We start from the raw sequence: 19,282 nt of genomic DNA on the forward strand, positions 1-19,282 counted from the left end.
GGCCACGTCCTCTCCCAGCACCAGAGGGTCCACTAACACCACCACGACCATGTCCACGTCCGCGTCCCTTACTAGATGTTTTTCTCATTGTTATGGTTCACCACAACAACAAATATATTATTTGGCCCAATGTATTGTATTCAAATTCAGCGGGATATAAATTTGAGGCCTAGTATTTAGGCGCTGGGTGACCGGTATGGATTTAGTGACAGAATTAGACTTGGAAATGCACAGAAGCGTGTGTGTGAAGTTATTCTGAATGACCCTATGTGCACCTTGAATATTATATACCCTTTTTGGGATAGATTTCAAATAGCTCTGATATAGCAGGAACCACTAAATTATGAAATTGCTAAATTGGGAATTGTATTTCAACCCAGAACAAAAAATGTGCTTTGACGGACACTAAATATCTTGCCCAGCAACAACAGTACAGCGGTAACGAGAGATTTAGCAGGATATAAATTTGAGGCCTAGTATTTAGGCGCTGGGTGACAGGTATGGGTTTAGTGACAGAATTAGACTTGGAAATACACAGTAGCGGGTGTGTGTGAAGTTATTCTGAATGACCCAATGTGCACCTTGAATATTATATACCCTTTTAGGGATAGATTTCAAATAGCTCTGATATAGCAGAAACCACTAAATTATGAAATTGCTAAATTGGGAATTGTACTTCAACCCAGAACAAAAAATGTGCTTTGACGGACACTAAATAACTTTCCCAGCTACAACAGGACAGCGGTAACGAGAGATTTAGCGGGATATAAATTTGAGGCCTAGTATTTAGGCGCTGGGTGACAGGTATGGGTTTAGTGACAGAATTAGACTTGGAAATACACAGTAGCGGGTGTGTGTGAAGTTATTCTGAATGACCCTATGTGCACCTTCAATATGATCTACCCTTTTAGGGATAGATTTCAAATAGCTCTGATATAGCAGAAACCACTAAATTATGAAATTGCTAAATTGGGAATTGTATTTCAACCCAGAAGAAAAAATGTGCTTTGACGGACACTAAATAACTTTCCCAGCTACAACAGGACAGCGGTAACGAGAGATTTAGCAGGATATAAATTTGAGGCCTAGTATTTAGGCGCTGGGTGACAGGTATGGGTTTAGTGACAGAATTAGACTTGAAATACACAGTAGCGGGTGTGTGTGAAGTTATTCTGAATGACCCAATGTGCACCTTGAATATTATATACCCTTTTAGGGATAGATTTCAAATAGCTCTGATATAGCAGAAACCACTAAATTATGAAATTGCTAAATTGGGAATTGTACTTCAACCCAGAACAAAAAATGTGCTTTGACGGACACTAAATATCTTTCCCAGCAACAACAGTACAGCGGTAACGAGAGATTTAGCAGGATATAAATTTGAGGCCTAGTATTTAGGCGCTGGGTGACAGGTATGGGTTTAGTGACAGAATTAGACTTGGAAATACACAGTAGCGGGTGTGTGTGAAGTTATTCTGAATGACCCAATGTGCACCTTGAATATTATATACCCTTTTAGGGATAGATTTCAAATAGCTCTGATATAGCAGAAACCACTAAATTATGAAATTGCTAAATTGGGAATTGTACTTCAACCCAGAACAAAAAATGTGCTTTGACGGACACTAAATAACTTTCCCAGCTACAACAGGACAGCGGTAACGAGAGATTTAGCAGGATATAAATTTGAGGCCTAGTATTTAGGCGCTGGGTGACAGGTATGGGTTTAGTGACAGAATTAGACTTGAAAATACACAGTAGCGGGTGTGTGTGAAGTTATTCTGAATGACCCAATGTGCACCTTGAATATTATATACCCTTTTAGGGATAGATTTCAAATAGCTCTGATATAGCAGAAACCACTAAATTATGAAATTGCTAAATTGGGAATTGTACTTCAACCCAGAACAAAAAATGTGCTTTGACGGACACTAAATAACTTTCCCAGCTACAACAGGACAGCGGTAACGAGAGATTTAGCAGGATATAAATTTGAGGCCTAGTATTTAGGCGCTGGGTGACAGGTATGGGTTTAGTGACAGAATTAGACTTGAAAATACACAGTAGCGGGTGTGTGTGAAGTTATTCTGAATGACCCAATGTGCACCTTGAATATTATATACCCTTTTAGGGATAGATTTCAAATAGCTCTGATATAGCAGAAACCACTAAATTATGAAATTGCTAAATTGGGAATTGTACTTCAACCCAGAACAAAAAATGTGCTTTGACGGACACTAAATAACTTTCCCAGCTACAACAGGACAGCGGTAACGAGAGATTTAGCGGGATATAAATTTGAGGCCTAGTATTTAGGCGCTGGGTGACCGGTATGGATTTAGTGACAGAATTAGACTGGGATATGGCCAAAAAATAACCACACTATTGCTGGTTAAATGCACTTGGTGACGGGCGCAGCTTGCCCCTGATGTAGTATATGGCCAAAAAATGAACAGACTATTGCTGGTTAAATGCACTTGGTGTCACAGCTTGACCAACCACACTACTGAGGGTTAAATGCACTTGGTGACGGGCGCAGCTTGCCCCTGATGTAGTATATGGCCAAAAAATAAACAGACTATTGCTGGTTAAATGCACTTGGTGTGACAGCTTCACCCTGATGTAGGCTTTAGCCAGAAAACAACCACACCATTGAGGGTTAAATGCACTTGGTGACGGGCGCAGCTTGCCCCTGATGTAGTATATGGCCAAAAAATGAACAGACTATTGCTGGTTAAATGCACTTGGTGTGACAGCTTCACCCTGATGTAGGCTTTAGCCAAAAAACAACCACACCATTGAGGGTTAAATGCACTTGGTGACAGGCGCAGCTTGCCCCTGATTTTGTATATGGCCAAAAAATGAACAGACTATTGCTGGTTAAATGCACTTGGTGTGACAGCTTCACCCTGATGTAGGCTTTAGCCAAAAAACAACCACACCATTGAGGGTTAAATGCACTTGGTGACAGGCGCAGCTTGCCCCTGATTTTGTATATGGCCAAAAAATGAACAGACTATTGCTGGTTAAATGCACTTGGTGTGACAGCTTCACCCTGATGTAGGCTTTAGCCAAAAAACAACCACACCATTGAGGGTTAAATGCACTTGGTGACAGGCGCAGCTTGCCCCTGATTTTGTATATGGCCAAAAAATGAACAGACTATTGCTGGTTAAATGCACTTGGTGTGACAGCTTCACCCTGATGTAGGCTTTAGCCAAAAAACAACCACACCATTGAGGGTTAAATGCACTTGGTCGCAGCTTGTGCTGGCGCACCACAAGACACAAAATGGCCGCCGATCACCCCAGAAAAATGTGACTGACAAACGGTCTGGGCAGCCTAAAAACAGTGAGCAATTGAGGATCAGCAGCTCAATGATCCACAGCTGCAGATCGATCAGTTAATCAAGTCCTTTGGAGGAGTTAATCTGCCTAATCTCGCCCTACTGTCGCAGCCGCAACCTCTCCCTACGCTAATCAGAGCAGAGTGACGGGCGGCGCTATGTGACTCCAGCTTAAATAGAGGCTGGGTCACATGGTGCTCTGGCCAATCACAGCCATGCCAATAGTAGGCATGGCTGTGATGGCCTCTTGGGGCAAGTAGTATGACGCTTGTTGATTGGCTGCTTTGCAGCCTTTCAAAAAGCGCCAAGAAAGCGTCACAAAAGCGCCAAGAAAGCGACGAACACCGAACCCGAACCCGGACTTTTACGAAAATGTCCGGGTTCGGGTCCGTGTCACGGACACCCCAAAATTCGGTACGAACCCGAACTATACAGTTCGAGTTCGCTCATCCCTACTCACCACTACTACTACTACTACTACCCCTACACAGCCGCACATTTAATACCTCACCACTACTACTACTACACAACCGCACATCTAATGCCTCACCACTACTACTACTACCCCTACACAGCCACACATCTAATACCTCTCCACTACTACTACTACCCCTACACAGCCGCACATCTAATACCTCTCCACTACTACTACTACCCCTACACAGCCGCACATCTAATGACTCTCCACTACTACCACTACACAGCCACATATCTAATGCCTCACCACTACTACTACTACATAGCCGCACATCTAATGCCTCACCACTACTACTACCCCTACACAGCCACACATCTAATGCCTCTCCACTACTACCACTACACAGCCGCACATCTAATGCCTCACCACTACTACTACTACATAGCCGCACATCTAATGCCTCACCACTACTACTACTACCCCTACACAGCCACACATCTAATGCCTCACCACTACTACTACTCCTACACAGCCACACATCTAATACCTCACCACTACTACTACTACCCCTACACAGCCACACATCTAATGCCTCACCACTACTACTACTACTACCCCTACACAGCCGCACATCTAATACCTCACCACTACTACCCCTACACAGCCGCACATCTAATACCTCTCCACTACTACCCCTACACAGCCACACATCTAATGCCTCACCACTACTACTACTACCCCTACACAGCCGCACATCTAATGCCTCACCACTACTACTACCCCTACACAGCCGCACATCTAATACCTCTCCACTACTACCCCTACACAGCCACACATCTAATGCCTCACCACTACTACTACTACCCCTACACAGCCGCACATCTAATGCCTCACCACTACTACTACTACTACTACCCCTACACAGCCGCACATCTAATGCCTCTCCACAACTACCCCTACACAGCCACACATCTAATGCCTCACCACTACTACTACCCCTACACAGCCTCACATCTAATGCCTCACTACTACTACTACCCCTACACAGCCGCACATCTAATACCTCTCCACTACTACTACCCCTACATAGCCACACATCTAATGCCTCACCACTACTACCCCTACACAACTGCACATCTAATGCCTCACCACTACTACTACTACTACTACCCCTACACAGCCGCACATCTAATGCCTCACCACTACTACTACTACTACCCCTACACAGCCCTACATCTAATGCCTCACCACTACTAATACTACCCCCCCTACACAGCCACACATCTAATGCCTCTCCACTACTACTACTACCCCTACTACTACTACCCCTACACAGCCGCACATCTAATGCCTCACCACTACTACTACTACTACCCCTACACAGCCACACATCTAATGCCTCTCCACTACTACTACTCTACTACTACCCCTACACAGCCGCACATCTAATACCTCTCCACTACTACTACCCCTACCCAGCCACACATCTAATGCCTCACCACTACTACCCCTACACAACTGCACATCTAATGCCTCACCACTACTACTACTACCCCTACACAGCCGCACATCTAATGCCTCTCCAGTACTACCCCTACACAGCCGCACATCTAATGCCTATCCACTACTACTACTACCCCTACACAGCCGCACATCTAATGCCTCACCACTACTACTACTACTACTACTACCCCTACAGAGCCACACATCTAATGCCTCTCCACTACTACCCCTACACAGCCGCACATCTAATGCCTCTCCACTACTACTACTACACAGCCGCACATCTAATGCCTCACCACTACTACTACCCCTACATAGCCGCACATCTAATGCCTCTCCACTACTACCACTACACAGCCGCACATCTAATGCCTCTCCACTACTACCACTACACAGCCGCACATCTAATGCCTCACCACTACTACTACCCCTACACAGCCGCACATCTAATGCCTCACCACTACTACTACACAGCCACACATCTAATGCCTCACCCCTACTACTACTACTACCCCTACAAAGCCCCACATCTAATGCCTCACCACTACTACTACTACTACCCCTACACAGCCACACATCTAATGCCTCTCCACTACTACTACTACTACTACCCCTACTACTACTACCCCTACACAGCCGCACATCTAATGCCTCACCACTACTACTACTACTACCCCTTCACAGCCGCACATCTAATGCCTCTCCACTACTACTGCTACTACCCCTACACAGCCGCACATCTAATACCTCTCCACTACTACTACCCCTACACAGCCACACATCTAATGCCTCACCACTACTACCCCTACACAACTGCACATCTAATGCCTCACCACTACTACTACTACCCCTACACAGCCGCACATCTAATGCCTCTCCACTACTACTACTACTACCCCTACACAGCCACACATCTAATGCCTCACCACCACTACTACTACTACTACTACTACTACCCCTACAGAGCCACACATCTAATGCCTCTCCACTACTACCACTACATAGCCGCACATCTAATGCCTCACCACTACTACTACTACTACCCCTACACAGCCGCACATCTAATGCCTCTCCACTACTACTACTACTACCCCTACACAGCCACACATCTAATGCCTCACCACCACTACTACTACTACTACTACTACCCCTACAGAGCCACACATCTAATGCCTCTCCACTACTACCCCTACACAGCCGCACATCTAATGCCTCACCACTACTACTACTACTACCCCTACAGAGCCACTCATCTAATGCCTCTCCACTACTACCCCTACACAGCCGCACATCTAATGCCTCTCCACTACTACCACTACACAGCCGCACATCTAATGCCTCACCACTACTACTACCCCTACACAGCCGCACATCTAATGCCTCACCACTACTACTACTAGACAGCCACACATCTAATGCCTCACCCCTACTACTACTACCCCTACACAGCCGCACATCTAATACCTCACCACTACTACTACTACCCCTACACAGCCCCACATCTAATGCCTCACCCCTACTACTACTACCCCTACACAGCCGCACATCTAATACCTCACCACTACTACTACTACTACCCCTACAAAGCCGCACATCTAATGCCTCACCACTATGACTTGTATCCCTATTCAGCCACACATATAATAATTCTCCACTACGACTACTACCTCTACTCAGCCGCACATCTACTGCCCTGTCTGTTCCATGCTGTGCTGGTACTACTATTGCTGCTACTATTACCCCTACCCTTTCCACATCCACAATGTACTGCTGCTGACTCTTTCTAGACCCGTTCTATAGATCTATTCTACCCTGTATATAAACACTGGCAGGAATCTGCCCAGAATAAAGGACATTTTTTTTATTGTTTTTATTTTAAATGCATAATAAATCCCACACAATGTGTTACTAACCCGTTTTTTTTTATTAACACCGCCACCCATGCATTTACCCATTGCTATGTCTGTCAGTGTCCTGTGATATCATTATTGAAGGGAAGGATCAGACTAGGAGACCTCAGGGCAGTTGAGGCACTTTTGATTTCGATAGTATCAATTCAGACCTGAACTAAATTTTTTGTGAAAGTGAATGGCTCCCCATTCGTGATATGGAGCACACACAGCCGGTGCCCGCATATTGCGGGCCACAATTCGGGCATGGCCAGGACACAGTCGTCTGCATGAGCCCTTATTGTTCAGATTTCTTTGCAGATGTGACATCCAGCTCCTGGCCATGCAGTCCACCTGGAGCAGTGGAGACGTCTTCTGGGCAGAGACCAATTCCACTTCTCTGGTGAACGCCAGGAAAACGTTACCTGCCCGTCTGCATTGTGCCAGCTGCAAAGTCTGGGGAGGAGGGGTTCCAGTCAAGGGAAATCTTAAAGGAATATACTGGTTATAGAAAGTTAACCCCTATCCACAGCGATAGGACCCCCGGAAATGGACGGAGCAGCTGGTGCTCATATATCTCTGGCGCCCCCATAGAATGGAGCTGCAGTGCGCTTTTCTGAGCAGCCACTCCGTCCATTTCAGGGGGACCCCATGGGGTATCCGGCCCCTGTTCTCGTGATCGGTGAACGTCCTAGAGGTAGTACTCCCACCCATCTGATCCTGTGGCTATGGGATAACTTTCCATGTGAGTTCTTAGAAGAGCAAGTATGCATGATGGGAGTTGTAGTTTCACAACAGCTGGAGTGTCGGAGGTTGCCTACCCCTGCTCTAAAATCTTGTTGAAAGTCCTCCCAGAGGAGCAAAGGGGGGACCTTCCCAGAAGAGCAAAGGAGGATAACTCCATAATAATGTAGTGTGGAAAGTGAAGGGGTCCAGGACTTTTCTCCATATAGTGCATGTAGCAGAGCTGAGTTTGTCTTCCGTTCTGTAGGTGTCTCCTGCAGATAACCCTACTCCGTATGTATCATTACACAGGCGAAGTAGAGCCGCAGGGTCTTAGAGTCTGGAACACGGTGTCCAGCACGGTCTCGCTGTCGCAGAAAGAGGTCCTGGAAGGAGAGAACGGGGGTCATTTGTGCAAGATGTGTAGACACCATAGGCAGAATGAGCAGACCTTGATGCAAAGTATTGTACTCCGCAGTCCACATAATACCGCCATATAGTGCCTAGATAATACTATTATATACAGCCCACATAATACCACCATATAGTGCCTAGATAATACTATTATATACAGCCCACATAATACCACCATATAGTGCCTAGATAATACTATTATATACAGCCCACATAATACCGCCATATAGTGCCTAGATAATACTATTATATACATCCCACATAATACTGACATATAGTGCCTAGATAATACTATTATATACATACCACATAATACTGCCATATAGTGCCTAGATAATACTATTATATACAGCCCACATAACACCGCCATAAAGTGCCTAGATAATACTATTATATACAGCCCACATAATACCACCATATAGTGCCTAGATAATACTATTATATGCAGCCCACATAATACCGCCATATAGTGCCTAGATAATACTATTATATGCAGCCCACATAATACTGCCATATAGTGCCTAGATAATACTATTATATACAGCCCACATAATACCACCATATAGTGCCTAGATAATACTATTATATACAGCCAACAGAATACTGCCATATAGTGCCTAGATAATACTATTATATACAGCCCACATAATACCGCCATATAGTGCCTAGATAATACTATTATATACAGCCCACATAATACCACCATATAGTGCCTAGATAATACTATTATATACAGCCAACAGAATACTGCCATATAGTGCCTAGATAATACTATTATATACAGCCCACATAATACCACCATAAAGTGCCTAGAAAATATTATTATATACAGCTAACATAATACCACCATATAGTGCCTAGATAATATTATTATATACAGCCCACATAATGCCGCCATATAGTGAGAAGATAATATTATTATATACAGCCCACATAATACCGCCATATATGCCTAGATTATACTAGTATATACAGCTAACATAATACCGCCATATAGTTTCCACGTTGTACTGAAATCCAGTTCCCAGATGCCTCCACTCACTGCTTCTGAGGTCCCAGTCATCACCCCAATTTGAATGGCTACTTACACTGCTCTGTCCTTCCCGTAATGTAGGGTTACGGTCGAGGCGCCCAGCTTGCGGCGGAAGAGATTGGGTAGGCTACTGCGCCAGACAAATGTCACCGTAGAGATGGAGCCGATGTCGACCTCGATGTCTATGAAATCTGTGTACGTCTTGTCCGACATAATGATTCCTCTGAGGAGAAGGAGAGGGGTCAATATGGCGCATGTGGCCCCCTCCCAAATAATGCGGACAATGAGGGACCCCGTACAGAAGTGTGAGGGCCCTGGGGCGCCCCACATCATAGGGCCCCTGTGTACACCGCGCACACCGGAGGATCACACACCTGGTGATTGTGTATTCCGAGGTCTTCCCATTAGATCCTTGTACAGATATGGCAATATTTCCCAGAATGTTGCTGTTCCCTGCAGTCTGGACGGACGCCATGTATCTCCAGCCTGACGGACAGACAGAAATCCGGCTGTCAGTGAATGGAAACACTTCTTACATTCAAAGGCAGAAACCCATCTTGACCTAGTTATGCTGAGCCTTCCACTGGCCCCTAGGGAAACAGGTTAATCGTCCAGTGGGGCTCGGAGCCAGAAGTGGCCCCCGGACACCAACCTCTAACTACTAGGGTGGATGATTTTACAATGTGGTCAATTTATTATTGTATAGAAACTGCAATTGGTGAACTGTGGAGGACACTGTTATGGGGGATCTGTGGATGACACTGTTATTGGGGATCTGTGGGTGACACTGTTATGGAGGATCTGTGGATGACACTGTTATGGTGGATCTGTGGATGACACTGTTATGGGGGATCTGTGGGTGAAACTGTTATGGGGGATCTGTGGATGACACACTGTTATGGGGGATCTGTGGATGACACTGTTATGGGGGATCTGTGGATGGCACATTGTTATGGGGGATCTGTGGATGACACTGTTATGGGGGATCTGTGGATGACACTGTTATGGGAGATCTGTGGATGGCACTATTATGGGGGATCTGTGGATGACACTGTTATGGGGGATCTGTGGATGACACTGTTATGGGGGATCTGTGGATGACACACTGTTATGGGGGATCTGTGGATGACACTGTTATGGGGGATCTGTGGATGGCACATTGTTATGGGGGATCTGTGGATGACACTGTTATGGGGGATCTGTGGATGACACTGTTATGGGAGATCTGTGGATGGCACTATTATGGGGGATCTGTGGATGACACACTGTTATGGGGAATCTGTGGATGGCACTATTATAGGGATCTGTGGATGACACTGTTATGGGATGATCCGTGGATGACACTGTTATGGGGGATCTGTGGATGACACTGTTATGGGGGATCTGTGGATGACACACTGTTATGGGGGATCTGTGGATGACGCACTGTTATGGGGAATCTGTGGATGATTCTGTTATGGGGGATCTGTGGATGACACTGTTATTGGGGATCTGTGGATGACACTGTTACGGGGGATCTGTGGATGACACTGTTACGGGGGATCTGTGGCTGACACTGTTATGGGGGATCTGTGGATGACACTATTATGGGGAATCTGTGGATGATGGGAGTTCTAAGGATGACACTGTTATGGGGGATCTGTGGATGACACTGTTATGGGGGATCTGTAGATGACACTGTTACGGGGGATCTGTGGATGACACTGTTACGGGGGATCTGTGGATGACACTGTTATGGGGATCTGTGGATGACACACTGTTTTAGGGGATCTGTGGATGACACATTATTATGGGGGATCTGTGCATGGCACTGTTATGGGCGATCTGTGGATGACACACTGTTATGGGAGATCTGTGGATGACACACTGTTATGGGGGATCTGTGGATGACACACTGTTATGGGGGATCTGTGGATGACACACTGTTATGGGATATGTGGATGACACACTGTTATGGGGGATCTGTGGATGACACACTGTTATGGGGGATCTGTGGATGACACACTGTTATGGGGGATCTGTGGATGACACACTGTTATGGGGGATCTGTGGATGACACACTGTTATGGGTGATCTGTGGATGACACTGTCATGGGGGATCTGTGGATGACACACTGCTATGGGGGATCTGTGGCTGACACACTGTTATGGGGGATCTGTGGATGACACTGTGTTGGAGGATCTGTGGATGACACTGTTATAGGGGATCTGTGGATGACACACTGTTATAGGGGATCTGTGGATGACACACTGTTATGGGGTGATCTGTGGATGACACTGTTATGTGGGATCTGTGGATGGCACTGTTATGGGGGGATCTGTGGATGACACTGTTATTGGGAAACTGAGGATGACACTGTTATTGGGAATCTGAGGATGACACTGTTATGGGGGATCTGTGGATGGCACTGTTATGGGGGATCTGTGGATGGCACTGTTATGGGGTGATCTGTGGATGGCACTGTTATGGGGTGATCTGTGGATGACACTTTTATGGGGGATTTGTGAATGACACTGTTATGGGGGATTTGTGAATGACACTGTTATGAGGGATCTGTGTTGTTCTGGTTTTTTGTCATGTCACAGTGAATGCCTAAGGTTAGAAATATTCATAATTAACCCATGAAGTGCTGGACAGGATGTAATGACTCACGGGAGAAGCTCTTCCTATCTCCTGTGTTCAGGTAAAATGTCTGAGTGTTGGATGTAATTCCTCTGTATTGATCGGCGTAGTGTCCCATCCATGGGCAGCCACCGCTGGGGCACGGGAATCCTGCACCCTGAGGAAATGAAGACACTGGCAGTAAATTTACTGAGGAGCCCCCCCTCGTATGTACTGAGGAGCCCCCCCATTGTGTGTACTGAGGAGCCCCCCCTCGTGTGTACTGAGAAGCCCCCCTCATGTGTACTGAGGAGCCCCCCTCGTGTGTACTGAGGAGCCCCCCCTCGTGTGTACTGAGGAGCCCCCCCTCATGTGTACTGAGGAGCCCCCCCTTGTGTGTACTGAGGAGACCCCCCTCGTGTGTACTGAGGAGCCCCCCCTCGTGTGTACTGAGGAGCCCCCAATATTGTGTACTGAGGAGCCCCCATTGTGTGTACTGAGGAGCCCCCGTGTGTGTACTGAGGAGCCCCCCCTCATGTGCACTGAGGAGCCCCCCCTCGTGTGTACTGAGGAGCCCCCAATTGTGTGTACTGAGGAGCCCCCCCTCGTATGTACTGAGGAGCCCCCCCTCGTGTGTACTGAGGAGCCCCCCCTTGTGTGTACTGAGGAGACCCCCCATTGTGTGTACTGAGGAGCCCCCCCTCGTGTGTACTGAGCACCCCCCCTTGTGTGTACTGAGGAGCCCCCGTGTGTACTGAGGATCCCCCCCTCGTGTGTACTGAAGAGCCCCCTTCGTCGTGTGTACTGAGGAGTCCCCCCGTTTTGTACTGAGGAGCCCCCCTCGTGTGTACTGAGGAGCCCCCCGTTTGTACTGAGGAGCCCCCCCTATTGTGTGTACTGAGGAGCCCCCCGTTTGTACTGAGGAGCCCCCATTGTGTGTACTGAGGAGCCCCCCTCGTGTGTACTGAGGAGCCCCCCGTTTGTACTGAGGAGCCCCCCCATTGTGTGTACTGAGGAGCCCCCCGTTTGTACTGAGGAGCCCCCATTGTGTGTACTGAGGAGCCCCCCTCGTGTGTACTGAGGAGCCCCCATTGTGTATACTGAGGAGCCCCCCTCGTGTGTACTGAGGAGCCCCCCTCGTGTGTACGGAGGAGTCTGGAGCTGGTGACAACCAATCAGCAGCAGATATGGATTTTCCCTGTGAAGACCCCATAAGATACGACCACTGAGGAGGTGGACGTTGATGATTTCTCAGTTTTTTTGTCACTTACTCCCAAAAATTCATCGTACGAAGAGCTGGGGAATCCGATGAAGCCGTCGGGGTTGAGGATGCTCTCGGTGTAGTACTGGTAGCTCCTCATGTGATTGCAGCAGACGAGTTCATTGATTACTAAAATATGGGTGAAAATAATCAATATCAGCCGACCGCAGGCGTTCTCCACACAGATTTCATGACGCCCCATATCATACACGTATTCACACGTCCTCCATGTCATCCCACAAGTTTCTAGGAATTTTCTATCATATCCAGGGACGTTGCTAGGGTCTCAAAAGACCTGGGGCCCGAGCCCCAATGCATGTGGCCCAGTTCTCCAAGTCGCCCCCCCTCCCCCACACACCGCACTTTCCTGTACTCGCTATACAGTAGAACATACAGCACCTCTCACATCCAGCGCCTCCAGGTGACGCCTCCTCCGATGTAGATCTTCATCATCATCTTCTCGCAGCCGCTTCTCGTCTCTGCAGAGTGTGACACACGGACATCTTAGCTTCCTCACATTTCTATCATCCCCCAACCTGGGCCCCCCACAGTGTTATCCTGCTGCTCAATGGACCCCCCCAATACCATCCTAAAGAAATATCATTGCCCCCCATAATAATACAGCCTCCTACAGTGCCCCCATTAGTAGAAGAGCCTCCAGTATTAATAATGCCCTCACAGACACCCCCCCCCCCCAGTAGTAATAAGGCCCCCATAGTGCTCTTAGTAGAAATAAGGCAGATCTATAAGACCCTCCTATAGAGCCCCCCATAGTAATAAGAACGCCTAATGTCCCCTGGATTTGCAGTGTCCCCTGTAGTTATATTCCTCCCTCCACCATACAGTCCCATCTGGCAGGCAGGCAGGACATTCGGGGCCCAGGACAAAACATCAGGGGCCCAGGCCCGAAAAGTTTTAACCTAGCAACGCCCTGATTACATATTAGATTTCTGCCCGTATTACACGTAACTCAAAATCAACATTTCACTCTTTGACTCACAGATCAACTTGCATCTCATCCTACACCCCATGTCACCCTACATCTCATATGAGACACCTTGTCACCCTACATCCTACACCTTACATGTCACTCTGCATCCCATCTTATACCCCATGTCACCCTACATTCTGTCCTACACCCCACATCACCCTACATTCTATCCTACACCTCACATCACCCTACATTGTGTCCTACACCTCACATCAGCCTACATTCTGTCCTACACCCCACATCAGCCTACATTCTGTCCTACACCTCACATCACCCTACATTCTATCCTACACCTCATGTCACCCTACATTCTGTCCTACACCCCACATCACCCTACATTCTGTCCTACACCTCACATCACCCTACATTCTGTCCTACACCTCACATCACCCGACATTCTGTCCTACACCCCACATCACCCTACATTCTGTCCTACACCTCACATCACCCCACATTCTGTCCTACACCCCACATCACCCTACATTCTGTCCTACACCCCACATCACCCTACATTCTGATCTACACCTCACATCACCCTACATTCTGATCTACACCTCACATCACCGTAAATTCTGTCCTACACCTCACATCACCCTACATTCTGTCCTACACCCCACATCACCCTACATTCTATCCTACACCTCACATCACCGTAAATTCTGTCCTACACCCCACATCACCCGACATTCTGTCCTACACCTCGCATCACCCTACATTCTGTCCTACACCTCACATCACCCTACATTCTGTCCTACACCCCACATCACCCTACATTCCGTCCTACACCTCACATCACCCTACATTCTGTCCTACACCCCACATCACCCTACATTCTATCCTACACCCCACATCACCCTACATTCTGTCCTACACCTAACATCACCCTACATTCTGTCCTACACCCCACATCACCCCACATTCTGTCCTACACCTCACATCACCCTACATTCTGTCCTACACCCCACATCACCCTACATTCTGTCCTACACCCCACATCACCCTACATTCTATCTTACACCTCACATCACCCTGCATTCTGTCCTACACCTCACATCACCCTACATTCTGTCCTACACCCCACATCACCCTACATTCTATCCTACACCCCATGTCACCCTACATTCTATCCTACACCCTACGTCACCCTACATTCTGTCCTACACCTCACATCACCCTACATTCTGTCCTACACCCCACGTCACTCTACATTCTATCCTACACCCCACATCACCCTACATTCTATCCTACACCCCACGTCACCCTACATTCTATCCTACACCCTACATGTCACTCTACATTCTGTCCTACACCTCACATCACCCTACATTCTATCCAACACCTCACATCACCCTACATTCTATCCTACACCCCACGTCACCCTACATTCTATCCTACACCCCACGTCACCCTACATTCTATCCTACACCTCACATCACCCTACATTCTGTCCTACACCTCACATCACCCTACATTTTGTCCTACACCCCACATCGCCCTACATTCTATCCTACACCCCACATTACCCTACATTCTGTCCTACACCTCACATCACCCTACATTCTGTCCTACACCGCACATCACCCCACATTCTGTCCTACACCCCACATCACCCTACATTCTGTCCTACACCTCACATCACCCTACATTCTGTCCTACACCCCACATCACCCTACATTCTGTCCTACACCCCACATCACCCTACATTCTATCCTACACCTCACATCACCCTGCATTCTGTCCTACACCTCACATCACCCTGCATTCTGTCCTACACCCCACATCACCCTACATTCTATCCTACACCCCATGTCACCCTACATTCTATCCTACACCTCACATCACCCTACATTCTATCCAACACCTCACATTACCCTACATTCTATCCTACACCCCACGTCACCCTACATTCTATCCTACACCTCACGTCACCCTACATTCTATCCTACACCTCACATCACCCCACATTCTGTCCTACACCCCACATCACCCTACATTCTGTCCTACACCTCCCATCACCCTACATTCTGTCCTACACCCCACATCACCCTACATTCTGTCCTACACCCCACATCACCCTACATTATATCCTACACTTCACATCACCCTAAATTCTTTCCTACACCTCACATCACCCTACATTCTGTCCTACACCCCACATCACCCTACATTATATCCTACACTTCACATCACCCTAAATTCTTTCCTACACCCCACATCACCCTACATTCTATCCTACACCCCACATCACCCTACATTCTGTCCTACACCTAACATCACCCTACATTCTGTCCTACACCCCATATCACCCCACATTCTGTCCTACACCTCACATCACCCTACATTCTGTCCTACACCCCACATCACCCTACATTCTGTCCTACACCCCACATCACCCTACATTCTGTCCTACACCTCACATCACCCTGCATTCTGTCCTACACCTCACATCACCCTACATTCTGTCCTACACCCTACATCACCCTACATTCTATCCTACACCCCATGTCACCCTACATTCTATCCTACACCCTACGTCACCCTACATTCTGTCCTACACCCCACATCACCCTACATTCTGTCCTACACCCCACATCACCCTACATTCTATCCTACACCTCACATCACCCTACATTCTATCCTACACCTCACATCACCCGACATTCTGTCCTACACCTCACATCACCCTACATTCTGTCCTACACCCCACATCACCCTACATTCTGTCCTACACCTCACATCAGCCTACATTCTATTCTACACCCCACGTCACCCTACATTCTATCCTACATCCCACATTCTATCTTACACTCCACGTCACCCTACATTCTATCCTATGCCCCACATCACCGGCTGGCGTGATGACATCATACATCACCAGCGGCATGATGACGTAATCTCGCGCCACACGAGATTTCAGCCGAGATCTTCAGGCAATATGGCGGCGGCCGGCTCTCGTTGCAAGCAAATGGAGGAGGTAAGTTTGATTCAATTTATTTTTTATTGTTAATTTTGCACTGTTTTTACACTTAGATGCCGCGCTCATGTATGAATGTGGCATCTGAGGGGTACAATGACGGGGGCGGCGCTATAGCCGCTCCCTGTCATTGCACCTGCTACTTCCAAAAAAATGTGAAATTTGTCGGATCAGCCGAATCGAAATTCAGAAATTGGCTCATCTCTAATCCAATCCTACACACCATATGTCACTCTACATCTCACCCTACACCCCACATGTTACCATACATCTCAAGTTACAACCCATGTCACCCTAAATTACATTCTACTCCCCACATGTCACTCTACATCTCATTTTACATCCCACATGTCACCCTACATCTGACCCTACACTCTACATGTCACCCTACATCTCATCTTACATCCCTCATGGTATACTTCATCTCAACCTACACCCCACATTCACTGTACATCTCATCCTACACCCCACATGTCACTGTACATCTCATCCTACACACCACATGTCACCCTACATCTCATCCTACACCTCACATGTCACCCTACATCTCATCTTACACCCCACGTCACCCTACATCTCATCCTACACCCCACATGTCACCCTACATCTCATCCTACACCCCACATGTCACCCTACATCTCATCCTACACCCAACATGTCACTGTACATCTCATCCTACACACCACATGTCACCCTACATCTCATCCTACACCCCACGTCACTGTACATCTTATCCTACAACCCACATGTGACTGTACATCTCATCTTACAACCCACTTGTCACCCTATCTCATCCTACACCACACATGTCACCCTACATCTCATCTTACACCCCACATGTCACCCTACATCTCATCTTATACCCCACATGTCCCTGTACAGCTCATCTTACACCCCACATGTCACCCTACATCTCATCCTACACCCCACATGTCACTGTACATCTCATCCTACACCCCACATGTCACCCTACATCTCATCCTACACCCCACATGTCACCCTACATCTCATCCTACACCCCACATGTCACCCTTACATCTCATCCTACACCCTACATCTTCTCCTACACTTGCCAGTCACCCTACATATCAATCTACATCTGAAATGTCTCCCATAAAACTGGATTTGACATTATTAAGCCTTAAATTTTAGAGGACAATGAAGTGTGGATATTTTCTGCCATTACCGGGTGTGATGTCGTCAATGTTCACATGGCTAATGACTTGATTCTTCTTACATCCTGGCATTTGTCTCCCTCCATTTGGAAAGAAATCCAGATGACCGACCGTCTGACTCATCCCATACCCACCGGTACCTGAGTGCAAAAATCAGCATATCACTCTCCACTCCAGTCCTCTGCTCCCAGTACACCGCAATTAAGTGTGTGTGTGTGTTGGTGGTGGTGGTGAGCTCAGTAGAATCTTTTCTGCAAGAAATGTTCTTAAATTGCACATAATAATGATGTTGCCTTTGCCTGTGACCTGTTCTTCATCCTAATGGGTAAATTGCTAATGGTGTCAAGCAATGCCCCGAGATCCCAGATAAAACCAACACGTACACTGCATCCAGAAAGTCCTCACACCCTCTCACTTTCCGTACATTTTGCTACCAGTTCCCCCATCATTCTGTCCTCAGTCCCCAGAATGATAAAGTGAGGAGAAGGTGAGAAATCTTTACTGATTTACTGAGAAGGAGAAACTAACATTTGACATTGGAATAAGTCTTCAGCCCCTCTGGTAGTGATTCCAGCCTCCAGTCTTCTTGAGATGATGCCACGAGGTTTACACCTGGATTTGTGGATTTTCATCATTTCTTATCTGCAGATCCTCTCCTGCTCTGTCCGGTTGGATGGGGGCTGTCAGTGGACAGCCATTTTCAGGTCTCTCCAGAGATGTTCCAATGGGTTCAGGGCTCTGGTTGGGCCCCTCAAGGACATTCCCAGAGTCATCCTGGCTGTGTGCTTAGGACCATTGTCCTCCAGACATGATGCTGGCGCCACCATGCTTCACTGTAGGGATAGTATTGGGCAGGTGATGAGCGGCGCCTGGTTTCCTACAGACATTACTGAGGAGAGGCTTCTTTCTCTGCCATAAAACTCAGATTGGTGGAGGCTGTAGTGATGGTC

The 19,282-nt window shown here is 47.3% G+C and overlaps 1 protein-coding gene across 1 annotated transcript in view; it reads right to left on the bottom strand.

Moving 5' to 3' along the window:
* Positions 1 to 8,186: 8,186 nt before the first annotated feature.
* Positions 8,187 to 19,282, bottom strand: part of LOC122942249 (pancreatic lipase-related protein 2-like) — a 36,942-nt gene continuing 25,846 nt past the window's right edge. Inside the window, exons 7-12 of the mRNA XM_044299752.1 lie at positions 18,344 to 18,472; positions 13,203 to 13,321; positions 11,983 to 12,109; positions 9,704 to 9,815; positions 9,385 to 9,552; positions 8,187 to 8,268 (exon numbers count right to left, since the gene is read on the bottom strand). Of these exons, the coding sequence (XP_044155687.1) occupies positions 8,187 to 8,268; positions 9,385 to 9,552; positions 9,704 to 9,815; positions 11,983 to 12,109; positions 13,203 to 13,321; positions 18,344 to 18,472 (737 nt within the window). The remainder of the gene's footprint in view (positions 8,269 to 9,384; positions 9,553 to 9,703; positions 9,816 to 11,982; positions 12,110 to 13,202; positions 13,322 to 18,343; positions 18,473 to 19,282) is intronic.

This window comes from Bufo gargarizans, chromosome 6, assembly GCF_014858855.1.
Source record: "Bufo gargarizans isolate SCDJY-AF-19 chromosome 6, ASM1485885v1, whole genome shotgun sequence".
Lineage (NCBI taxonomy): Eukaryota > Metazoa > Chordata > Amphibia > Anura > Bufonidae > Bufo > Bufo gargarizans.